The following is a 27,702-nucleotide window of genomic DNA, read 5'->3' as shown; positions in this document are numbered from 1 at the left end:
ACCCAATTATCTCTTCTGTTGCCATGGTCCAATCGTAAGATCATGATCATCTTCTTTGTAAAAGTTTCATAGTTTAAAGGTATATATAGAATAACTACTATTTAATATTATTTACGTTCTCTGCTTTTAAAGACCAATGATTTTGATCAAAAATGGATTTTTATAATAACCGCATTTTTCTATCGGCATCCAGAATTGGGACAATTTGTACTTTGACCTTTAACAACTTTCCTTCAGCATATGAATTTCGAATACAGTGGAACTTTCATATCTCGAACTTCTATAACTCGAATATCCTTATAACTCGAACTGTCGAATTGGCAATAGCGTTTAGAAATCATATTTCATACAAATTACCTTCTATAACTTAAACTTCCTTAACTCGAAGTTCTCCATAGCTCGAACTCTTGAATTGATAATAGAAGTAAAATCTCATATAAATCGAACTTTTCAACCAGAGCATAATAGAAAATTTTAAATTTTTCATGTATAGGATAAAGGTGAACAAAAATCTGAATTGCTCTAATCGATTTCATAAACCATGTAACAAAGGTATGAGGTACAGACATCCAGAGCCAAACAATAGCAAACTGCAGCAATTAGAATTACAGAATACAAGTTTTAACGCACTTACATAAAGCTTTATGCGAAGTACATAAATAAAACTGTATATAAATCTATATTGAAATGAAAATTCTATAACTCGAAGTTTTTATGTGAATTATGGTGATTCGCGTTAGAGAAGTTCTATTGCGGTTCCATTGTTTGTTGCTTTTTTGTAATCATTGGATTGGAATATCATCGAGATACTGTACATACATATATGTAATAATTACCCACCTTTCAAATACTATTCTGTTACTCGACGATTTGAAAAACTATTCAAAACTATTCAAGTTCTCGGAAAAATATCGAGCAAATGTTCAGCCGAATAAGTTCAAAGAAATCGTGTTTCATAAATGGTGCACTAGTGTGCCGAAGACAATAGAACTGTTAGAAATATGACTAAAGTCCAATTTTATATCCTCAATATAAATTTTATTTTGAACCATTTTCCCTTCATCCATCCAACAAACCTTCAAAAATTCAAATTCAGATTATTTGACCCCCCACCCTTTCACCCACAGCGACTTTCGAGAAGCAGTAAAAACAGTTATATATGATTTTTTCTTCAAAAAGGCTTTCACTTTTATTCTGTTTTTTTATGCTTATTTTAATATGATTTTGTTGTTTTATTCATTAATTTAATATTCTTATGTGCACGACTTGTTTTCTCTCAACTTACGAATTAACATAACTATTTTAGGTATTTACGTTTATTTATAGCTAGTTAAATAAGTAGGTATGTATGTAGATGTACAGTTGTTTTTATTTAAATAATTTTAAGTGCTAATAATAAATTATATTTTGCAATTGTTGTTGTTTTTTTCTTCTTTTTTATAGTTTTTTTTTTGTTTATGATTACAGTGCCTTATTTGTTATGTATGCGTTTATTTAGCTGTAAATCTTTGATTACTAATCATAATAGAATAATACAATATTAATTACATAATTATTTTTAACAGCATTTTTGTTTATTGTATTAGCGTGTTTACATAAATATATATACAACTACTTAAGCGCTAGTCTAACTAACTAATTGATTAACTAACTGCATGTGTTTGTATTTACATAAAAGCTACAAGTTAGAGAATGATTTTTGTATTTCCGTTTATATGTATGTATTTGGATGCTGTTGTTGACTTTTTTCATTTGCTATTTTTTAGTGTTGTTTTTTATTCTTTTTTATTTTTTTTATATTGTTTCAGCTTTTGATTTGTAATTTTTTAGCAGAAAATATTTTTTTTTTGTTTTTTTTTTTTTCGTCCAAGCTTTGTTTGCGCATCTGTTGCTCATGAATTTGATATCTTTATGTGGAGTTAATCTGTGTTAAGTGCCAACATTTATGGTAATGCTATTTACAATTTTGAATTTTTTTACAATAAAAATAATTATTTGTTGTTGGCTAACTAACTTTGGAATAGTTGTTGTATGAATAAAAAATAAAAAAAAATAATAATATTAAAAAAAAATAATAAACATTTTTAAATTAAATTATTTTTTTTAGAAAAAAATTGAATTAGTTTATATTAAGTAAATGAAAAATAAAAATTTAAATTAATTTAAACAAATCATAAAGTTTAAAATACAAAAACAAAAAATTATTTTGAAAAAATAAAAATGCTAAGAAATTAATAATTTTACAAAAATTGTAATGCATATTCTGAAATAAAAATATTCCGCCATAAATCATCAAATTATTGCCGAATCATATTTTTTTTGTTTAATCAATTTATCATAATTAAAAAAAAAATTTTCATTGCTGAGTGAACTGAGTTTGTGTGCCCTTTTTTTGCAAAGCTTCTATTTTACAATTTCCACTAAATAACTTATTCTTATAAATTATACTATACAAATTAATGAATCTTCATTAAATTCAATTTTTTACTTTATATGTATATAATATATATATTTACAGTTACAATGTAAAATGCGCTAACATCACAGCAATTGGGGTAAGTTAAACTACGAATACATAACCATCAAATTAGAAACTACAAATTAAACAGTGTTGCACAAAATAAACTGCGCACTGCCGCTTAACTAATGAAAACAGTTTTGAAATGTGTTATGTAAGAACTGGGTCTAAGCCATTTGGCTACTAGTACGTCACACGCTCGGCTTCGCTGCTTAACCCAAATGCATTAGACTGGGATGAAAGTAACCGGCCATCGCCCATTGCGCACCCGGACCACCACGTCCCAGCGCAGCCATTTTGATTTTCTCAATTTCGGCTTCCTGCAGTCGTTTCGCTTTGGCGCGTCGATTTTGAAACCAGATTTTCACTTGGGTTTCGGTGAGGCGCAGGGATGAGGAGAATTCGGCGCGTTCGGCTATGCTCAGGTATTGCTTTTCGCGGAATTTCTTCTCCAACGAGAGCAGCTGTTGGGTGGTGAAGGGGGTGCGTGGTTTACGATTTGGCTTGTGTTTGCGCAGATTGCATTTGATGCGTGGCGGCTCGTTGTTGTCTGGAGGGAGAGAAGAGAGAAACAGGAAATAAATTAGTTTTTGAGTAATTGGTTTATAAAGGTAAAAATATTTATATATAGAAAGTGGTAGCATTGTTTGGTGTGTGAAAAGGCGAAATGTGGTAATTAAAAAAATATTTAATATTTATTTTCCCCAAAATTTTTTTTTTTTTTAATTTTTTCATTATAAATATTTTTCAATAAAATTTTTGTACTCAAAAAGTGTCTTTTTATTTGTTTAAATTTGTATAATTTTAAATTTAATTATATTTTTTTTTTACTTTTTAATTTATAAGAACTTATTTTTTTCACCATTTCAAACTTTTTTATTGCTTGAAAATGATTTTTTAAAACTCGCCGCAGTTCATTGACTCTCCAAAAAGGTCACATTAAACTCTAGACCCACCTCAATTTAAAACAATTAGCTCGCATAAAAAACCAAAATCATATGCAAATTGAAGCAACACTTTGCATAAATTGTCTGCAGCTGCACATAAAAGCAACAACAACAACTACAACTAAATAGCAGACACTAGCATTTGATTTCGTTTCTTTTTGATTTTTTTTTTTTTTCATTTAGAGACTCACACAGCAACTAAAACTGTCAACTTCACTTATGGTATTTATATTATTTGCAAAAAAGGCAGGGGAAAAAAGCACAAAATTGTAAATTGCTTAACAAATGAGCGCTGTCAACACTCAACATGCGCATACAAGTACAAACTATGCGAAACAATACTAAAAATAAGCAATCAATTACAGTCAAACAGTCAGCGGATTAGCGACGACAGACATACAAAGGCGGCGCGCAACTAGCCGTACAGCCGCGCGGCAGACCGTCAGACCGACAGACGGATAGGCGAACGGACGGACGGACGGACAATTGTCAATTAAACACGAATAAATACTTTCGCTAATTAAAAATAAATTCAATTAAAACGATATGTGAACATGTTGAATTACTTTTGGAATTGCTACTATTTTACTATTGTTGTTGTTGTTGTTGTTGTTGTTTCGGTCTTTGTTGCTATTGTTGCATGCTACTTTGTTGTTATTTATTTAGCAGCATTACAGTTTACTTGCTGCTTTCATTGCTGGCACGAGCGCTGCATACAGATGAATATGCATATAAACCCGTATACATATATATATACATATATAAAAGTATGTATGTATGTTTGTTTGTATATATTATAGGGGCAACAGCATTATTTGCATATAATTGAAAATCAATTAGGCGAACGCTCGTTGACGGCAATGTGGCGATGACAAGCGCTGCCGTAAATATAATTTAATTAAAAAAAATCTAAAACAACAATAAAAATTCACTCTTTAAGCAAACTACAACAACAATAAAAATAATCGACAGCAACAACGAAATAAAATTATGCGCAGATTTGCATGCATTTTATTACTATTATTGAGAGACAACATGGCGTATGAGTAACGCGATGGGCAGGGCAATGCAGTCAAGCGTCGACTACACAACAAAGTGACGCTAAGAACTAAATGAATATAACAAATGCAGTTGCAAGTGAAATGTTGTTGTAAATAATTTATTGTTGTTGTAAAACACTTTTTGTTGTTGTAAAAAATATGTTGCTTCTGTTGTGTTTAATTTTTTTGTTGTTGTTGCATTTTTTGCGCACACACACATACGTTTTTTTGCTGGCGGTGTTTTTTGCGCCACGCCAAAAGTACACTTAGTCGCTATTTAAGTGGCCAATAAATTTGCTGTCCAAATCATTTGTCACACGATGGGCTGAGTGACGTACACGCTAAAGCGCGAAAACAAAGGCGGTGTGTAGACATTTGGGTAAAGTATGAGAAAAGCGGAACAAAACTGCTGCTCACTGCAAGTGAATGCAAAAACAAAAAATAAAATAAAATAAATAAAAAAACAACAACAACAAAGTAAAGTTCGCGAAATTTTAATTTGAAATTATTTCATTGCAAAAAAAACAACAACAACAAGTGAGCACATTAATGCCACAGTGTACTGTATGCTGTCTGCTGCTGCTTGCCACGCTCGCCTTGCAATTGTGTGACATTGATTTCACAGCAACAATGTGCGGCATGCCCATATTGGCGTGGCATTTTAATGTTAATGAAAATGCAATGCCAACAAGCAAGCAACCAACAACTTTAATGATATACCCAGCTGCATGGGTAGAAAGGCCGCTGCAGATGCTGCCGCACACACGAGGGCTAGTGAGTTGGCGGGGTTGGCTGCGTGCAATTTTCATGCAAAACCACAGAGATGCGTCAGGAATGCGCTGTGGCATGCAGCAAATGGGGTCGCACGTAAATGATGAGCAATTTAACATGAAAGTGCTGCTTGTGGTAGATGCGGAGGACTCAAGCGCATATTGCACAAAAGTGGAAGTTTGTTGCCGAAATTTATGTCTAAATTAAAGTGAACGCGTGTGTATGTTTCTGTGTAGATAGGCAGATATTAAGATATATTTTCAATAAATTATGAAACTATAATTTTATTTGAGCGTCAATTCTGAATTTCAGCAAAGAAACTTGTGCACGCGCTGCTTAAATGCTTTCACATAAAAACACAAATATTTTGATATGAAAAACAAAAAAAGTAAAAACAACAATGCCGCACTCAATAAATCAAGTGGAAAGTCAACTGAAAATGAGGAGGAACATTTTAATTTTATGCACAATTTCGTTGCTTAAATGCGTGGCGTGGCGGTAATTGTTTATTGTTGTTGCTTGTTCTTAGTTTCCTTTGTATATTTGGAGAGAATACTTCAGTGATATGATTGTATTTTGGGTAAAGTGAAAAAAATATTTGAATTTTTTTCTTTAAGAAAATTTTTAAAATGTATAATACATAATTATTCAATTAATATTTAATTATGTTATTAATAATTTAAATTTTTTTTTTGCCTTAAATTCTTTTAAATTTCTGAATTTAATTTATTTAATTGCAACAAAAAAAAATTCGAATTTTATTATATGAAACACACTAATTTTTTCCAGTGTATTTTTATTTTTTTTGTAATTTTTAATTGCATAACTTTCATAAAAAAATATTTTTGGTATTTTTTTTTCATCTCAGCATTTTACATTTTCCGCTGTCATTGTTGCGTCTTTTTGTTATGTTTTAATTAAACGTTGAATTTGTAAATTGGAATGCCAACGAGCGTGAAGCGTGAGCAAAGTGCTGTGCGGCAGAGCGCAACTGGCATTAACAAAAATGACAAAAAGAACAATAAAGCACATGGCAAAAAATAAAAAATAAAAAATATTAATTCGAAAATAAAAAATGCCAAAAATTTGAAGAAATAATTTTGAGAGCAATTGTTCCATAATTTATGGTTGAAAAAAATTAAAGGAAATACAAATTTTGAGATGAAAAATGTCTAAAATAAAAAAATATTTTTTTTTATAAAAATAATTTTGTATAATATATACTTATTTATTTTTTAATAACTAAATTTTTTATTTAATATCTTTTTATATTTTTTTATTATTATACACAAAAGTATAAATATTTTTTTATTATTTTTTCTAATATACGAGAAAAATTTTTTTTAATAAAAATTTGTGAGAAAAAATTTTTTTATTTATATTTTTAATTTAAATTTTTTTTTATTATTTTTCACTCCTTCACAAGCGGCTCAAGTCACCTATAAGTCTTGCCACATATGCATCAAACAATTTAAATACCACGCATGCGCGCAAAATATCGTTTTTTATGTATTTCAAAGCATTCAAATATAACTCACAAATTCACTTGTTCAACTATACAAACATATAAATATGTACACATATACATATATAGGCATGTAGAGTGTCTTTGATTACAAGAAGAAAAGAGAAATATGCATAAATAATTCACAATTTATAGCTACCACATATCCACCCATGTAAGTATGTATGTAAATATATATATGTATATATGCATTTGTATGTCATTGCAGCAGAAACAAAAATATTTATTCCTGGAAATGGTGAAGTCAAACGAGTGCATGTACCATTTCGATATATTTCAACTTTAACTTGCTGCGGTTTGCCACTTAATTGTCTGATGTCTGATGCTACATATGTTCTCCTACGTTGCAATGAATGCCAACACAAGCAGCAATTTAATTGTCAATTAATTAAGCCACACCAGCCATTAAATCGAAATCTTAACTTTTAGTTGTACAATGTCCCTAAAGAGGAGTGCAAGTGCAAGTGCAGGCATACTTGCTGGCTTGTGTGTGTGAGTGTGTGTGTGTGGAGTAGTGACATGTGTGCTTTAGATATGTGAATGTGCTCAATGTTAACCCAGTAAAACGTAAATTGTATGCTTTTTGAATGGAAGCTTACATAAGTGGTTGGTTTGAGGAAACAATATGAGGTTATATATAATAGGTCTTCAATGATAAAAAATTAAAAAAAAAAAAATAAAAAATAAAAATTTTTTTTTTTCACTTCTTCAGAAAGAATTTTCATGTCTCCAGCAAGTTTCGCCTACTGGGTTATTTCCCATCATGTAGCATTTGTGGGGAGAAGATGCGTTTGCGACCTGCTCACTGCTTGCAGGAATGTTGTTCATATTTTGTTGTTGTTGTTGCTATTATTATTATTTTAGTTGATTGTTTTTAGTTTGTTGTCGTCGCTTTTGTCACACGGCTGTCACGTCATGTTATCGTCATAACGTAATCAAATGAATGTCATCAAAGCAGTAAGCGCAAGCGCGCTGAGCAAGCGGCAGCGAGGGGGGAAAGAGGCTGCCGAAGCAGTTATGTAGTGAGAAGCAATGAGGTGAACGCAGGTATAAGCAGCAGGAGTCTACAGTGGTCACATTGTTGTTGTAGTTACTTTAACGACACATTGTTGTTGTTGTTGTATGCAACGCTTGTCAATTCTTGGAAATTGAAATCAACGCGCAGCAACAGCAGCTTCCACATTCAAATTGCCGAGCTGATTTGGGTACATTTCAATTCGGTCACACAGCAGACAGACAAACAAACATATATAGACAGATGTATATATATTTACATTAAAACAAAAACGAAACGGGTTGAGGCTTAATTGTTGCCTCTTCTGCTTGTTGTCTTTGTTGTGACACACAGAGATGCAGCCACTAACTACATACATGACAATAACAACAAGCACAATAAAAATGCTGATAATAATAATAATCTAAACTGCCAAGTGTAAGCAGTCAAAACCTCAAATAAGAACAAAAAATGTGGCGCACGAGACCCGCAGCATTGCAGCAGGTTGTACACATACATATATGTATATCAATACATATAGAAGATGCTACTTGAAAATATGTGTGCCTGTTGGGAATCACGTGTGTACGCTGTAGCCGCTGCTGCTGCGCATGCGCATCGCAGCCTCGCAGGTGTGTCGCCTTTCGTTCGTTCGCTCTAAGCGCTAAACGGAGCCCCAGACTTGACGGCGAGCGCTGGTAGCATGTATTAATTGAAAAAGTTTAGCTACAAACATATATACACATATGAGCAACAACAACCGCAGCGCGTTCCAGCAGCATTATGGGACCATTAAGTAATTAGTGTGACATGTCAAAGTTACGTTTGCAGCGTTGTTCTTGGTGTGCTCGCTTTAATATGAATTTAATTAAAAAACACAGCGCACAGCGAACAGCGGACAGGTTGTGTGTCTGTTGTAGAATATTTATGTATGCACATACATACATACAAACACGCTCGCTGGCTAACCGACTTGTATTTGTTTATTGAGACAGTATTTAGTGTTGTCGAGCAGTTAAAGAGCCACAGACATTTAATAGCAGTTGAAAGCGCACGAAACAATGGGGAATGAAGAGACCAAAGTCACACAATCAACACTGAGCAACAACAATAACAACGAGATATATAAAACCAGCAAAACAAAAACAAAAATTGCTTTAAGAAATGCTGTAACTGGTTTTTTGGTTTGGTTCACAGCTTCCAACGATTTTATTGAGACAAATAAAAATGATGGAATAAATAAAAAAAAACATAAGAAAACAAAAGCAACAATAACTGCCCTCAAACAATTCGGAAATGATTATGGCTGATAGTTAGTGGCGCATTAGCAGTGGCATTAAAAGAAGAAATATATATTTATAAGTAGTGAAGTATTGGTGTAGCGGTAATTATAAAGAAAAGAACTGAAGAAGAAGAGAAGAAAAGATGCTGTTGTGTATTGTAAAAATGTAGAAATTTTGAAAACTTTATAAAAGTAGTAAAACTAAGTATTTAATGTATAAATAATGGACTAGTGCTTTTCGGACAAGTTTCCGCCTAGTTACTTTTAATGGAAACTAGTTTTTTTGACTGTAACTCTGTTTAAGAAGCTTAAATTCTAAAAAAGCTTACACAAAACTAATATTAACACAACTAGTTTATATTCCCACCACTTTGCGTTAGCCGCTGGGCATAAATATGGCTACTCACACATTTTCTCATATCTCTCTCCATCTAACGACCCACCAAAAAACGCTCAAACAAATAAATAAAATGCAATTTAGAGTGTGCCACGACAGCGACAATAACAACAACCACACCAACACTGAAGTGTAAAGCTAGATAAAGCAATAACAAACATTTCAATACAAATGGAAGCTGCAGTAAAGATCATTACTGGAACAAACGCAAACAAAGCGGAGTGCACATAATTTACGAAATATATAAGTAAACAAAATTAAAAGAAGAAAAGTATCGAAAAATCAAACCTTAATAAGTTGTACAAAAGGCAAGAAAACGAAATTTATGAAAATTAAAATTATCGAAAAGGGGTTTTCTTTAACCAGAAAATGTCATTTACGAGCATCGACAACATAAATATGAATGAATTAAATACGTACAAGCAAGCAGTGTTGTTGCAGGTAACAACGCAATGTAGAAAAAGGTTATGATACACATTTTAGGGATCCACTAGCTATCTGCTGGTTCCCATTGTTTAGCATATTGAACAGTTAATTTCGTGTGTACGACGCGTTTAATTTGGTCGGCTTTGTAGTTAAGTGATTTATAGTAATGTGTGGGAATATTTCCGTTGTATGAAAGTCAGTAATCAGCAATAAAATAAAAAAGTGAAAAAAATAATACTCAAAATAAAGAAAAGAAGCATAACAACAAAAATATTTTTTTGGTTTTTCAGCTCATAAATTAAGTGCTCAATTTGTTTGGGCTACAAATTATATATGCACAAATAGGCGTTGATTTGTTCATGCTTTATAAACTATGAGCTCATATCGTATTTATATGAGCCTATATCACTTAATAAGTGGTCGCGCTTATTAATAAAAATTTATTAATTTTGTAAATAAATTAAAGCAAAATGCCAAATATAGCGGTTTCGTTGTTTGTGGAAAGAGCGTTTATGAATTATTAATAAAGGGAGAGGTATAAATATTTTTAAAATAAAGCTGAGTAGAAAATGCTTCAATATTTAATAAAAAATATTTTTTTTCTAATAAATGGAGTTTGGTTTGGTGGAGTTTATTGTTTTAAAATTATTTAAATTTGTAATATATAAAATTCTGCGACTTTTTTGATAAAAATTATATATAAAAAATTTTCAAAATTCATATTCTACTTTATAAAAAAATATAATAATTAGTAAAAAATAAATGAAAAGAAAAAAAATAATTCCAAAACTTTTTTAACTGATTTTAATTTTTAAAATATTTTTTTTTTTTTTAATTTTAAAATTCTTGTTTTGTAAAAATCTTAAATATATAAACATTTTTATAACTTGAAAACTATATTTTAATATTTAAAAAAATTGCAAAATATTAAAACCAAAATATTTTTTCATAAACTTTGTAATTTTCTATTTTTTTTTTTTTGTAATTTTATAGATTCATATTTAGGCAAAAACTTGCATAAATTTTCTTAAATAACCATTCAAGCTATTAAAAATCGTAATTTGTTTATTTTAATATGCATATAAGCATATGTATGTATGCACATATCCCATATTATACCCCAATAATCCCTACTATTCCTTTCACATGTGTAAGTCTTATGGCTAAAGGCTTATCGGCAATGAAAATATTTTGACATGTTAATGAAAGGTGAAGCAAAAAATGGCAAACGCCCTTTTTATGGGCACAGTTATATGTATACCTATCATACACAAACACACAAACCTAGCGCCACATATCAAAACGAACAAATCAATTGTTTATGAGGAGGACAGCGCTACACAGCACACACACGCAGACATGCAAACATTAATTATACTGTGCACATACATATTCGTATGTATGTGTGTATGTTCGCATAGCTTGCACCATTTTATGGTCAAGAAGTGTGTGCGCCATAAGTAAGACCAATAAGAAATGGAGCAAAAAGCACGGAAGAAACTTGAAAACAGCAACAACAACAATTATAAAAAAATGAGGAAATCATTAAAAATGAAGAGAGAAGCAAAACAAAACAAAACGCTGCAAGTAAATGAATTAAAAAAACCACAAAGGCAGAGGCAGCATAAGAACTCAAGCAAGCTAACTAAATGACTGCAGAAAGCCAGTCAAGCAGTCAGGCAGTCGAGGAGCTGAGCTGTTTGGTGTTTGTGGAACATTAATTAGCCAATGTAATGACGTAAAAGCAATAAAATACCAACACGCAGGCACTTATGCCAACAACAACAACAACTAAATAGCGCAAATATGCAATGGCGACATACATACAGACATGCCACATATGTGGCAAGAAGGATTAACTTGCCGCGCTGTGTATGCTAGCGACAACAACAATAATAACAAATAATTATAGCAAAATGTCAACAATTGTGGGTCCTGCACGCGAGCTGCAGCAGCAACAACAACAACAACTATTCGCGAAAGCTACTAGCAACCTGCAACTGTGGAGGCTGGCGAGCAGCTGACTGCCAGGCAATTGCTAAACAATTTGTTGTTGTTGCCGCTGTGCATGTGCATGCAACAGCAATGAAGTGCATTTTTAATCGCCAATGGCTAAGCTAAAAGTCACCAACAAACGACCAAACAAGATATCGTGTTCACGCGCATTCAATGCGACAATCAGTGGAGAGTGGAGAGCGGCGGCAATGGCGGCGCGCGGTGGTCGACAAGCTGGCGCATCGGCAACCTACGCAGTTGAGTCGCGACACACAAATACACGCAAATGCAACTGCAAACCCGCATACGGCATATGTTGCACGTTGAAATTCCTACTCGCCGAGCGCGCGTGTATGGCGGCGAGTGGGGCGCGCGGCAGCCAATAACCAACCGCCAACTAGGAAGGTATGAGTGGCGGCGCAGCGCGGCGTATCGCAGAAATAGTTGCGCCTTCGCAATTTTAAGCATTTCTGCATGCCACAACAGCCACCAGGCAGCCAGACGCCCAGCCGGTCCCCAACAAGTTGGCAATGCCAGCGTAGCGCGGTGCGGCGCGGTATACATCGGCGTCGTCGTCGTCAGACATTCAGGGAAGTCCAAAAACGGCTCGAAATTAATACGTTTGCGTGTTCGGCGTAGTTGTGCTGGGAACGAGTGCGTGCTGGGCAATTTAAGCGCTTGCTAGCTGGCTGGTTGACTGGCTGCTGCACGGTAGCAAGCAAGCAGCCAGTTGCATCATTGCCGTCTGCCAACGCAGCAAGTCATACGTATACACATTCACATATATATACATGCCAGCATCTGTATATTCAACTTGCTGATTTTGCGCTCATATGCGGCGGCAGCAGCGCGCGTTAAATGGTATCAGCGTATCGGCGATCACAACAAATGCATTCATGTATTTTTATCTCTTAGCCGGCGATTATGACATGTTGAAGTTAAATATGCTAATTTCATTACAACTGCGCTGATTGTTGCTCGTTTGCATGCTGTTGCTGCCGCTGCCGGCTCGCCTCACTTTGCCACAACTGAGTTGCTCAGCTCTTCTGCTGCTCGGCATCGCTGCCATGCATTAACACTTTAATGTCGTTTTGTGACAGTTATTAACGCCTCCAGTGTGCATGTTCATGCAAACTTGTGTTTGTGCGCGTGTGTGTGTGTGTGAGTGCGTGTGCACCCAAATATGCCACAATCGTTGTAGCGAGCTTGGTTAAGCGGCAGTGCTGGTTGGGAAAAAGGCGCGCATTGGCATTGGCGTGTTGCAAGAGAAAATATACAGGATTTTTTCGAAAGTTTTTTTTTTGTATATTTTTTGTTGTTTCTTCTAATACAAAACTTTATCTCACTTGCTTGGCAAAAAGGGGTTTGGCGTGCTATAAAACTTGATTGATTGGTGTGTCTGTCAACTGCGGTAGCTGCGAGCGTAATTGATGACAGTTAATGAAGAAATGCAAAATTTAAATTTTGAATTTTATAACTCGTTTTTTTTTGTAATTATGTATATTAGGAATGCAAATTTGCTATTTGTTAGTTTAATTAAATTCAGATTCAGTAAAGAAATATATAGAGTATTCATATAAGACAGAAATCGTTTTTTTTAGGTTAGGTACAGGATTTACCAAATTTTTCGAAAATATATTCTCATATATAATGTCTATTATTTATTTGCCAATAATAAAATTAAAATGTATTTAAATAACTTCAAGCTCTCTATCTTTCGCTATTCACATTTTCGTTTAAGAAAACTAATATTATTCAACTTTATTTTTATAAAAATTATCTGCAAGAATGTGGAAATTTTAAAAATTGAATTTCAAAATCTTTTTTAATAAATGAGAAAAAAACTATTTGTACCATAGTTGCTCGAGATTGTGAAAATTCACTTAAAAATTGCTGATGCAACTCAAGATGATTATGCAAGATTATATTAAAAATATTAAATTTGAAATTAGTCGTTATAAAATCTGTGCCTTGTCCCACTAACAATATTTTTAAAGTATGAGGAAGGAAAATCAATTTTATATTAGCTTTTAAAAGCTTTTAAAATTTGCATTTTTGCCAAGAAATGTGAATTTAGCCACTAAATTGTATATTAAAAAGGACAATCATGAAGCTTTTGAAGTAATTCAGCAATCTTTGTAATCAAATTGATGATTCTTTTGAATATAAAAATTATTATTTTTTAAGTAGAACCAATAAAATACGAATGAGTTGCAGTCATATATATAAATTCATTATAATTTCCATATTCATTAAATAAAAAATATAAAATATAATTTTAATTATTTTTTAAAAACTTAATTACACGATTTGTTTTTAATTTTTAAGCGCATTTTTTTGACTATATCATTATTTATAGCATAACTATTAATTAACCCCGATTACGCCTGCAATTCTTCAATTTGCCATAAAAACCCTTTCGCCGCATTATTTAACGGCTTACACGTATATTTAATGTTTAATTAATGTTAAAATCATTAAAATTGCTGGCGTTTAAATTTCCATTAAAAATTAATTTCTGCAATTTGAAAATTAATTTGTGAGACAATCACACGCGAATCACGCACACAAACACACGCGCAGCGGTAATTTTTCCATTAACCGTAAATAAAAAAAAAATAAAATGCGAAAAAAAAACATAAATTTAATTGCACATTAACGAAAGGCAGCCGAGTCGATCGACTGACGCACATGTACAACGTGCAAGCGGTGCAATTGACTTTTGTGGCGCATACCACAGATTAACTCACTGTAATTGCCACAAAACTATTTGTTAGCAAAAGTTGTATGAACAAATGCAATAAATACATGTGTAATTAAATGGCAAAACAATTAAGCAATAGTTAATACACAGCTTTTGTTTTTGGCATGACAAGATTGTGGGCAAAAAACGAAAATACAACAACAACACCTACAATAACAAGAGTAGCACTGGGTGTCGCATTGCTAACGAAATGCATTCGAGCAATAATTGACATATTGGGCACTGGTGGGCCGCACAAACACCAATACAACAATAACAACAACAATAACAACAACAACAACATAGTGCAACTAACAGCCGTCGGCGGTTAGAAAACGAATTTCGCCAGTTATGCCAACAGCCAACAGCTTGGTTGTTGTTAGTGATATGTTTCGCATGCTCGTGAAAAATGGCGAAAAAACATGGAGTTACGTGCAACATGACAAATTTGGTATTAATTAAAAAAGCAGCGAAGTTATGACATCACAACAACAAGAATAAACGCAACAACTCAAATTCGTGCAATTCATGCGATCGATCAGTTGGCAACGATTGCCAACATAACTGCATGCATGTTCATTTGTATGTATTTTATACAGCATGTGGCAAGCATTTTGTTGGCGACCGATCTGCATGATACCTATATCAATAGCTGTTATATATATGTACAAAAGTTGGTAAGATGGATGACAGCAAGTTTCTGCTAGGGTTTGTTATGGTTTTTACTGTGGCTCTCTCGTTATGGTATGCATTTGTTGCATGCCACCATTTGAGTGATGGACTGAACAGAGGCAGCAGCTGAGCGCATAATTGCCGGTTGCTGGGCTTGCAAAATAGCCAAATGCGGCTGAGTAATATAACGCTGGTTGTTGTAAAGCAATACAACAATAACAATAATAACAGTTAAATGTAAGCAAAACAAATAGATTAGCTACACTAAACAGCAATTATTAAGCATATAAAATGGTTGTGTCCTCTGAAAAAACGCTTTAATTAAAAACTAATTGCGAGCAATTTGCAGCAGCGCAATTCAACTCATTTTCCAGAAACTTTTCCACACTCAGCACAGCAACAACAACAAGAAGCGGAACAAAATAACTAGCAAAACAGAGACGTGTCTACTGTTAGATACCCAGCAGCAGTACAATGTTGCGTCGCGCTTCCGAGCGTCACGTAGCCAGCGCTGTCGCAGCCGCTGCTGACGCTCGCTGATGGCTCGTTGTTGATTTCATAATATGCCTACAACACTCTGGAGAACTCAAATTAATTGAAAATACTTCAACCAATTTTGGGCACACAACAAATAGATGCTGTGGCAAGTGAAAAGTGACTGCCACGACAGCAACAGCAGCGCAGTTGCCAGCAAAAGTGAGATAAATGCAGTTGATTGACTGACCAAAATGTAGTGAGATAAAACAAAATAAGGTAAAGATAGAGGAAATACAAAGAAATAAGTTAAAAGAGACCAGCAATGATTGGGCCGCTTAACGGTCTGCGGCGGCATACATACAAACGAACAAAGCGCTGACTGACTGATTGTTAAATGGTAGTTAAATGTCACAATTTCCAGCTGTGGCATGCGAGACGCGTACTAATGCATGCCGCAAGCCAAAGACACATGCCACCAGCAGGCCAACAGTAGTGCAGCAGCAGCACAAAATATGCGGCGACAAAGTGTTTCGCTCATTTTGAACTTAACATCTCAGTAAATACACAACAACAACAACAACACACACACTTGCTGTTGCATTTTGATGACACAACTGCCGCAGCTGTAGCGTCAAAGCGTGTGTGTGGCAACACTGCGTCTTCGGCCATTGGCAGAAACAGCATTGTTGGCGTTGTTGTTGTTGCTGCCACTGTCATTTGTTTACTTGTTTTCAGCGAAAATGTGTACACGTACTCGTCATCTTCATCGTCATTGCCAACAGCAGCGCCTCACGATCGCCATCATACTCGTTCGTCAGCCAGCTAAGCACGTATGTGCGGCTACCAATCGCTGTTGTCCGCGTTCGTGTGATTCCCGCATTGGTCATACGCACATACACAAACACACACATGCACTCGCGCCTGCACATATTTGTTTGGTAGGAGCGTAAACCCCATTCCAATGGCAATTAACGACAAATGACCAATTAATTTTTGCAATTTACAACAAGAATAACAACAACAGCAATTACAAGAAAGTGCAAATAACCAATTGTAGTTATAACAAGCGCTGCCACGCTTGCTGCTTTTGGCACATCTTTCTGGTTAACCACCTTGGTGATCGATGGTTAGCTGGCTGATGACATTGCAGCTGCATAACAGTTATTTATATATGTATGTATGCTTTTCTATAGGTATATATAATTACGGCCAACAAAATCAATAGCAATAAAATGTCTCTATAACATAAAACGATAAAAATACCACAAAATATAAGCGTGAAAAATAATTAACATACAAATAAAAGTTAGTAGTACAAGAAGAAGAAGAAGCAGCAGCAGAAAATGCAAAAATCATAAAAAATATATAATTGCAGTCAAATTAGTCTATTGCATGTGAAATTGCGCGACAAACGTCAAGGCAAATAATAGCAAAATAATGGAGGCGACGACAACACACAAATATGTTAAATAACAATAACAATAATAAAAGCAAACAAATAAATACGCCAAATAAACACATTGCAACGTTTATTGTATGCAATTTGTTGTTGTTGTGGCATAAACTTGCTAACTGGTTAATACAAATATGGATAGGTGAGGGCGGTGAGGAAAGTGGTTGGCGTGTTTGCGTTGCTGCTTATGGTGGAGGGCGCCAGCTTATTAGCTGTGCCACAATGAGGGTGTGTCTTAAGTCAAGTTGTCGTTGTTGTTGTTATTGCTATTGTTTGTTTTTTGTTAAGTGACTTAACTGAAAGACGGACGATTGCTAACAACCCACCTACAATATGTAAGTAAGTTAAGTAAACAGTTTTAGACGTGCCACAGTGCCAACCAAGCAGCCATGCCACATGAGCTGACGCCCAATAGAAGCATAAACGTATATGTACATATTAATGTATGTATGTAACACTTGCTTGCCACGTCAAGCGCAACGGACACACGCAACCGAGCAGACGAATTTTTCGCAAAATGAGTATAAACATAATCATTTGTTGTTGTTGTTGTACACTTGGCGCATACAACAGCAATAACAACTACAGCAATTTCACTAAATTGACTTTGATAGTTGCAACCGGCAAGCAGTAGTTGAAAGTTGAGGTGTTGATGGTTGATGGCAGATTTGGTTGGAGATGGTGTTGGTGATGGTGATGGCGCTGGTGTTTGTTGTTAGTATTTTTTTTTTGTTTTTGTTGCCGTTGCACGTGATGGCGTCTGGCCACTTAACCACTACGGCGCTAGTGCTGACTCTTTGTACAACTCTTAGAGTTGTTGTTGTAGCTGTTGACCGCCAAGACGTTGATGATGGTGACGCGTTGGCGCATCAAATTGCCAACCGTTGACTGTTGGTGGCGATGTGGCAGGGCGTTTCTAATAATATTTGCATTTTGCACGCCATCTGCAACACACATACAACAACAATACTTGCACTGCTAGTGGCATGCCACATATACAAATTTACACTTCGCATGCCAAATGGCAGACAAACACACACACATGTATACATATATGTATGTATTTCTGCATATTTACAGGCAAAGCTTTCGCAGCCGACATCGCCGCCACTCAACTTTATGAAGAAAAATGTTGTGCCAAATAAAATTTATTTGCATTAAATCAGCATATAAGACCATATTAGTCGCTTACATCCATTTGCATACCAACTAAGCGCGCGGCAACAACAACAACAGCAGCAAAAAAAGGGGTAAAGTGCTATTTGTTGTTGCTTAAAGGGGGGTTAGTCAACTTTGTAGCGCACTGTATATGTAAGTATGTATGTATGTGTGTGTCCATGCGTGTTCAAATGCACCGCTAGGTCGTTGCTATCGCCGCCCAAATACACATAAGCGTTAATGCCGCTCACTTATATAATATAATATACAAAACATATGTATGTATGTCTGATTGAGTGAGTGCATTGCATTGCATTTGTGTTCTCGGCATAACTATATGCCTGGCTGGAGCGGCCACTCTTTCGCATAATTTGCATTGCAGGCAATTCGTACTTTGGCTAATTTGATTTAAGATATTTACTTAACCTTTGCGCTTGGCGAAAAATGCGGGTGCGCCGACAAGGCAAATAAATGTGCATGCAAGCAAAAACAAATTTATACATACATATCTACATATAAAATTACATGCTCAAATGCATTTGAACGCATCGAAATGCAATTTACTTGTAAGTTTAAATATATGTAAATATATTTACTCAGAGTTGTATTTACATATGTATGTATGTTTATTCACTGCGTGTGCACATTTGCATTAAATTAATTGAATTTCTTAGTCAGCAAAGAGTTATACAAAAAGGTGGTGCAGCTAATTTTTCACGTGAAAATTTTTGAAAATCTTGCAAAGAGGTGTGTTTGCAGAATTTCTTTGGAAATTTTTCGTTCTGCTAGTGTTGCTATGTGTTCTTACTAATTTTTTAATGCTTAAATAATTGTATGATGTTCTATGGATCCTATGGATTGTAGTAGATAGACAGCCTGAAATGCCAGGGTGGAGTTATAAGAAAAGTAAAGCGAAATATTAAATTATTAATACGAAAAGTGAATACCTATTGAATATCGAATGGAAATTATTATAATTTACATAAATAAATTATAATTTCATGAAATTCAATTTCCTAAAATATTTTTTTGTTAATTTTAAAATAATAAAAAACATAAAAAAGAGAAGTGAAATTTTTTATTCAAAAATCATAATTCTCATGACTTAAGACAAATTAAATAAAAAAAATTTAATTTCATAATATTTTTTATGAGACTAATACTTGTAAAGAAATGGTTTAATGAAGAAAAACTATTAAAAAAACTACTTTCATTTTGTCAATAATGTTTTTTTTTCAATAATTTTTGTTAAATTTTAAATTTGTTGACCGTGTAAAATTTTAAGCAGAACCACACAATAATACAATTAAAAAAATGTTTTCCTTCATAAAATGTGCAATAATACCGTTATTTTTAGCCGTTTTTATGCAGTAAGCTTTTTTCAAGTAAACCTCCATTGCCACATACAGCTTTAACGGCTTGCACCTTTTGCGCGCATTATTTTCTCTCCATTATTATTTAAAATTAACATTTTTTCGGCGCATTGCCTTGCAATGCAGCGCCCAATTAACTTGGCTTATTTACGAAAAAATTTCCAGCTGAAAATATTTAATTACCAACAGGCGCGGGGGCATAATTGTAGTGCGCTTTATAGTAGCAGCAGTAGTTGTTCGTGTTGTTGTCGACTGAACTGCTGCTGTTTTTTTATTTCATTTGTCACATTGTCATTTAGACCTTTACAGTTTACTTTTTTTTATTGGAACAACGCTGCTTTGTCTCCTCGCCTTTAAATGCGACACTTTTTTATGGCCTCATCAGCTGAAAAACACGAATATTTTGTGTAGTTTTTTTTTTCATCTGGTGGAGCTAAATGCCATTGATGTCTTAACTTGTAGTTGTAATTTTGTTGCTTTTATTGTAGTATTATCTGCGATTCGTGGCTGTGTGAGGGAGTATTATAGATCTCAACAAGTGCATGTGTGTGGTCAGTAGTAGCAACGTGGCGAGCACTCATTCCTCAAACAGCGCTTGTACAAGTATGTAATAATAGATACGTTAAATGACTACAAAGTGTATCATTTAATTTGACTAAATTAAGTGTAACACATTTGAAGATAAGCGCGACATTTTCATTTTTTCCTTGCCGAAGACAGTAGCGACTAGCTGCCGACGGCCGCCAACCACTTGTCACACATCAACGCTACCTGTATGGTAACGGCCGGCGCAGTGACAGTCAGTAGCCAAATTACGACATTTGCCACAGCGTGCGCCTACTCGGCTGCAATGCGGCTATAATCTTCTCGCATTATCTGAAGTGGCAATCTGACATGTGGCAGTGAGCCTAACTTGCAGCTATGCAAGCCACTGCCAACTCACAACAACAAAAACAACAACTATCGGCTATGACCAATTGGCCCTATCGAGCGGGTGAGTATGTGTGTGTTGCATTGTGAGACCTGCCGAGGTTCTAAGTACCTCACACTTGTGCATAGCACACAAAGGACGCATATCTGTATGTATGTAGCTGGCGGTGACAGCTCGGCAAAAGCGGCGGCGGCACTTCAGTTGTATGGCAACCTGCAGCGCTGACAATAATCCAGCCGCAGCGCAAACAGCACAAATAGCAAAGAACAACACATCACACACAAAACAAATGGATAAATGTTGGATAAGTGGCAGTGCCACATCGTACATGTCGTAACGGTAGCGGCACACATACATACATATAGAGGAGTATCGAACACTTCAAGTGGCGATGCGCTAAGGTAGAAAAAGTTGACAAGCTGCTGATTTGCTGCACTTTTTATAACTGTTGTTTGTCTATATGTGTGCTTGCGCTTGGTTGGTCAACCTTATGTGCCCTTGCGACAGTGCACCTGTTCGCTTCAGCTTCGCGCTGGCATTCAAATTTGTTGAAAAATCCATTTTCATCGGAATTAGTTGCATTGCCAATGTCAGCAACTAAATTACCTGCAAAAATATTTTTTTTTTATAAAAATTTGCATGTATTCATTCTGACTGCTGTCCTTTTGGCTGCACTCCCGCTGCCACTGCTGTTGTTGTTTTTGTTGTTGCTGTCAGCATTGATGAACTTATTGCCGCTTTTGTACTCGTTGGTACGTGGCCAAAAGTCCAATTACAATTTAATGTGACACTAAATCGTCCCTGGGGTCAGGGATGAAAGAAAGTGCCGTCGCTGAAGGAGAAACAATTTGATTGAGGAGCTCTAATAATTTTTTTTAATACAAATATTTTATTGGTACGAATTTTAAAGACAGTTGTTAATTCCGAAATTTTTTAAAAATATTTTGTTTTTTAATTTGTTGGATATCTCGATTTTGTCGGAACTGTAGGGAAACGTTATTTTGGAAAATTTTTTTAGAATTTTGAAATCCTTGATTATGTTCAATTTGGATCTCAACCGAATGAGATTTCATTATACATATAAATACTGAAATAATTCTCATACAAATATTCAAAATCACATGCAAATAAAATACAACAAAAATCACTGCAACTCCATAAATTTAAGAATAGCAGTAATTTAAAGACTTCATCAGTCGGTGCTCCTGCTTCTGCTGGTCATTAGACAAAATTCACTACAGTGCATAGTAAATAAATACAATAAAATTATGTTGCACAGTGTGTGGACACAGTTGCTTAGACCAGAAGGTACAAAATTATGCATTACAACAACAACAAACATACATATCCAACTATATAAAGAAGAACTTCATGCATATTGTATGCCATCGTTGAAAAGGTGAAATGAACTCATACATATGCACAACAACAATAGACATGAGTATTTCCACGCTTATTTAGCAGTTGTGGCAATTGTCTATGCTGCAATTGGACTTTCACAAATGAAAAAAAGGTAAACGCACACACATATACAGAGTCTAAATACACACGTTTTTCTACATTGAAACAGTAGCTGTCTCTTTAACTCGGACTTGGACTTGGACTTCTAGTGGACTTGGTACTTTGACTTTTGTTACTTTTACTGGCTGCCACAAAACGTTTGCTTGTCACTCAAAAGGGTTCGTCCGTTCGTTGGAAAGGTGCCACACAAATGCGCTTGTATCGCGCGCTTTGCCGCATCGTTGACAAAGTGTTGGGTGCAACAAAAACGCGTGTGAGCGTCAGCGCCTTTTTGTCCCTAGTGAGTGGCTGCTTGCATACAATTAAAGTTTTTCTGTTTTTCTGGCAAAAATGCAACGCTGTGGTTGGACAAGCGCTGTTGCAAGTAAGTTGCTTGAACCACAGTTAGTTAGTTAGTTAAATGCAAGGCACAAATATTGTTTATAAACTTGAAAATAGGCGCACTAGAGTATTCAAAAGTGGTAGTAGAGGTAATAAAAGGCAGGCAAGTTGGCGGGAGAAAGGTTGCCACATCGTTTTAGCTATGTATATAGAATTTTTGCATATATGAAAGTATATTTATTTAAGAATATGCAAATTCAATACATTGCGAAAATTGTTGCACAAAAATAGTGTGAATTGTGCATTAAGTGTGTGGCAAGATAAGCATCAAAGCGCGTTTATGTAACAAAAACGGCTGAAAAGTTGCAATGTGGCAGAAGTATCACTTACAGTTACAGCTTTAGGATGAAAAAAAAAATATTTTTTTGTGTATTATATTTACTTTAGCATTAATATGTCGCGCGCTTAATAGACTACCGGAAGAGCGTGGCTATGCCGACGCGCCAATCAGCCAGATTTTTGTTGCAGCAAATAGCTCTACATATTTATCTATCCGATTATTTATTAGCAGTTTGCTTGTGTGACAGCGCCCAAATGGACTTTTTATTGCATTTAATATGATAATTGCACGCATTTTGACTGGGCGCGGCAACGCAGCAATTGCTGGAGGCAAGCAGAAGCGGAAAGCATTTACTGAAAAAAGTTTGTTTTTATTATTTTTGTGGTATTTCGCTTGTTATTGTTGTGGTTGTTGTTGTTGTGCTGCCCCCATCGCATAATTGCATATTAACTCCAATCAGCCGCACACAATTGCTCGTTTGCGACCATTCTGCTGCGCGCAGTCCAATTGATATTGCAGACATTTCAGATAAAAAATGTAAAACAACAACAATAATAAAACAAACGCAAACGTTGAAAAACAATGAATTGTAATTGTTTGCCGCGTAGCAAGAGCAAATGGTTAACCGAAAATCAGCATTGACAACAACAACCAACCGGAGGAGTCGCACAATAAGTGTCCAAATGGCCAGCTAGCCGCCCAATCAACCAGCCAACCGCACAGTACATATTGCTTATCCAATTACAGTATATCTACATATATGCTAGTGTGTATATGTGTGAGTGCGTGCTTGAGTGCTTTTTGGCTGCTGCTCTTCCCGCTGTCGTTTGAGCTAATGGTGCTTTTGCTTTGTTATTGTTGTTATTATTGTTAATAGGTTTTGTTTTACTGGCTACTTACTGCCCGCAAACACACACATAGACAGACACAGTGTACATTTGCTCATCTGCGATGTGTCTTTAATGGCGACAGCAGTAGCGCGCTTTATTTTTAGCTTTTCGCATTTGAATGTGTATAAAATAAAAACCAACAACAACAAAAATAAAAGTAAATAAATGGAATGAAAGAATAAAATTGTCAAATAATTTTTAATGAGTCAATGAAGCGCTCGTTGGCTCACTTCTGTCGGGGTTAGCTGCGGCGGAATTTGCGGAATTCATTAAAATTTTTGTTTAAATTTCTGTAGTTTTTGTTTTACCATTGTTGTTGTTGTTGTTTTTTCTTCTTTTCCCGTTTGGGACTAAGGAAATTCGTAACTAATGGGTGCGTTAGTAATTGTAAATGAAGTAACTCAATTGCTGGCAAATTGAATGGGAGGTTTATAAATTAGAGCCTCTAATGGTTTGGGAAGTATTTGAAGCTTTTTAAAGCAATTTTGAAATTTAAATTGTGGGATATAGTTGTTATGGAGATTTAATATTTTGATTTTGAGCCAATAAAAGAAGTTTTTATATTTTTTGTATTATAGAGAGAATTAATAGTGAAAGCTCAGGTTGAATTTATGTTCCTTAGGAACCTTGTTATAGCTATTCAACATTTGTAGAGGGTCTAATTTATTTTTGTGTGGTAGATTGAAATAATAGTGAAAGCTCAGATTGAACTTTTGTACCTTAAGTTCCTTCATATTGCTTTTAAAAAAAATTATTGTCATATATATTCTAATCAGTCGGTTTTTGATACGAAATAAGCAATTCTAATTTTATATTTTCATAAAGCGTACTGAGCTTTTGAAATTTAATTCTAAATTTTTTCATTTTATAACACATTTCTTTAACAAACATTTCTATATGGAGTTTCGCCCACCCGACGGCTTTTCACAACCAAACAATTCTCCCACTTCACTAACTTTATGTACTAATTAAATAATAGAAGTATAAAGAAAGAATCTCCACTTACCACCTCCGCCGAATCCTTGTCCTGGAAAGAGGCCCGGTGGCCCGAATGGTGGCATTTGACGCGCACCCGGCCATGGTACACCACCGCCGATGCCACCCCACGCCACCGCGGCTGCAGCGAGCGCGCTGAAAGGTGTCGGCCGGATGGGTACATGACCTGAGGCCGCTAGTGCTGCTGGTGAGAGCAAATGCGGTGAGTTGGGCATATGACCGCTAAGTGTTTCGGGCGATTTACTGCTATCCATGCCGTCCGGTGTCGAGCGCGGCGAATCATCCGCATTCATATCTTCAATATCCACTATCGAGTCTTCCTCTTCATCATGTTCATGCTCACCATCGTGCTCGTGCTCATTGTAATCATCATCATACTCCAACTCTGAATCCACCGAGCTGCCGATGGGCGAGTGACGTTCATGTTTCGCCAGCAACGCTGCAGTGGCAGATGAGGAGGAGGATGTGTCCGCGCTGGGACCGCTCATGTGGCCGGCGGGTGAACCAAGGCGCGCCGCAGCTGCTTGATGTTGCGCATTGCTGCTGCCACCTTCTGTGGTAACTAGATTTGTGGGCGCTTCCGCTGAACTGCTACTCAACGTGTGGCGCAAATGTGCCGTTGCGGCGTGCAAATGTGGCGCCGCGCCACTGTTAGCCGCTGCCGCAACGGCAGCTTGTTGTGCTGCTGCTGCGGCCGCCACAGCGGCGGCGTGCTGTTGTTGCGCGTGTGCGGCTGCTGCGGCATGTAAGAGATGTGCATGATGTGCAACGGCGGCGGAATGAAAGTGCGCGTGTGGATGCTGATGCTGTGGCGGATGGTTGGCGGCATGTGGCGCTAACGGTTGCGCGCTGTGTGCGGCATTGGGTGAGGCGGGTGAGGAGCCTGCCGGTGAAACAGGTGACAACGTGACGGCTGGTGTGTGGCTGGACAAATTGCGCGGCTCCATTTGCATGGCGTCCGCGCTGTGGGTGCGTGTTGGCGATAGATTTGCGGCTGGTCGTGTATCGGCCAACAGTGAGGCGACGCTGAAATTACTCAAACGTGAGCTGGTCTTATTCAATTGATGCGGATGACTATGCGTTGACTGGGTATGGAGCGGCAGCAATTGTTGCTGCAACGTTTGTTGTTGCTGATGCGTTAAGAGGAGTGTGGAAGGTGATGTTGGACTGCTATTACTGCCGCTACGATTGAGATTTGTATTTGGACTGATGTTATTACTGTTGTTGTTGTTACCGCCAATTAAATGTGCGGGACTGACCACCAGCGTGCTGGGGCTGGTCATTGTCATGGTGGTGGTGATGGCGGCGGACGCTGTTTGCGGCGGTACCGTCGGGCTTGTCATGCTTGTGCGTAAACCAGTGACAGTCATTCCTGTGGATGACAGCTTTAACATGGGGCAGCGGGGTGGCGAGTATCTGTTTGGCGCTGCTGTTCTATTGATTTTGCACAATATTAGTTTTTAAATAATAATAATTTTTTTTTATAATATTTTATAAAAGCAGTCAGCAAACATGTCACAGTGCACAGCTGCTTGACTTTAAACAGTGCATATTTTTACAGTCTCAGACACGGGTTTAAAAATTAAATCTGTTCAACACTGCTGTGCTTTTTTGCAATCTATTTTTTTGTTGCTCACTGCAATTTGTTTCAATTTTGGTTTCTTGTTTTCGTTTTTCGCTTTTTCACGCTCAAATTGGCTTGTCACCTTTGTTCGATCGCAAATTTGTTAGCTTTCAACTAAAGCGCTTTAATTAATTTTTAATTAATGACTAATGCGACCGTGCGCGCGCGTACTCATTAACGTAACAACAACAAAAACAATTGCACAATTCATCAGTAGTCAGGATTTTAAAACCAGTTTGTTTTGTGGTGTGTGTGTGTGTTACTCTTTATTATTATTTTATTTTTAATTTTTGATTTGTAACACAATTCCGGCGTTTTGCTTATTTCTTATCATATATACAAGAAAAAATATTCTCAAAATTGTTTTCAATACACTTATTAACCAAACGATTTGTCACTGCTTAATCGATTCGTTGGCTTTTACTTTGCCTTTAGCGTATATCGGTAAAACATATGGCTGGCGTGCGGCGTGTACAAACGAACGAACTACTACGGACAACACATCCGCTTGAGATCACGACTGGTCTACAACTGAATTATTTTAATACTCACAAACCAAAGTGCCTGAGCGGCTGGTGGCGTTTGTAGAAACAGAGCGAACGTGGTCGCTCCGCGCAATATGCACACACACATCAACATACACTCACACACAACGGACCGGTTTGCTATGCGGTGGTACAACTGAACGCTGCTGTGAGTGTGTGTGTCTCCAAATAGGTGAGCAGACAACCAGCCAGCCAGCCATTCATGCAAGCCTTCGACGAGGGTGGAAGGCAGGCTGTTGGCCAGTCATATGAGTCGAAACGACCATTCAATGAAATACAGCGTTGAGGCATGTACTACCACCTATAAGAGTAACAACAACAGTAGCAGCAACAACAACAACCAGTATTAATGCTAGCACTAATTTGTAAGTGCGAGCGTGTTGGCTATAGCTTTTCAGATATGTTCGTATTCAGCGCCACACTTGCACTCGAGCGCAAGAGTGTATTGCTTCTAATTGGTTTATGTGCGCAACAACAAAAACAAGAGAAGTGTTAGACTATTGCAGTAAAGCGATGGGTGAGCGGCAGAAGAATGGTTAGTGAAGCTGCTTATATTTTCGAGATGCGAACTTCAATTAAAAAACAATTGACTTTTGAATAACTTTAATTTGTAATTGTTATTATTAATAGATAATAGATGAAATAGAGCTAAATAAAAATGTTAAACACAAATCGAACCAATTGGGTTGTATAACAGCAATAGTTCAGCGAATAATTTTAATATAAATTAATTTAAAAAAATATATACAAATTTCAATATTTA

General features: G+C 36.0%; 1 protein-coding gene across 1 annotated transcript; it reads right to left on the bottom strand.

Moving 5' to 3' along the window:
- Positions 1-1,160: 1,160 nt before the first annotated feature.
- LOC105209146 (muscle segmentation homeobox) lies at positions 1,161-26,939 on the bottom strand. The gene is made up of 2 exons (XM_011179391.3): positions 24,781-26,939; positions 1,161-3,068 (listed from the first exon to the last, which is right to left on the bottom strand). Exons 1-2 carry the CDS (start codon positions 26,162-26,164, stop codon positions 2,731-2,733), a joined length of 1,722 nt encoding a protein of 573 aa, XP_011177693.2. The 5' UTR covers positions 26,165-26,939; the 3' UTR covers positions 1,161-2,730.
- Between the last annotated feature and the right edge of the window lie 763 nt (positions 26,940-27,702).

Source organism: Zeugodacus cucurbitae, chromosome 2 (assembly GCF_028554725.1).
Source record: "Zeugodacus cucurbitae isolate PBARC_wt_2022May chromosome 2, idZeuCucr1.2, whole genome shotgun sequence".
Classification (NCBI taxonomy): domain Eukaryota; kingdom Metazoa; phylum Arthropoda; class Insecta; order Diptera; family Tephritidae; genus Zeugodacus; species Zeugodacus cucurbitae.
Note: the sequence above shows the minus strand (reverse complement) of the source record. Positions and strands in the feature narration are given on the sequence as shown.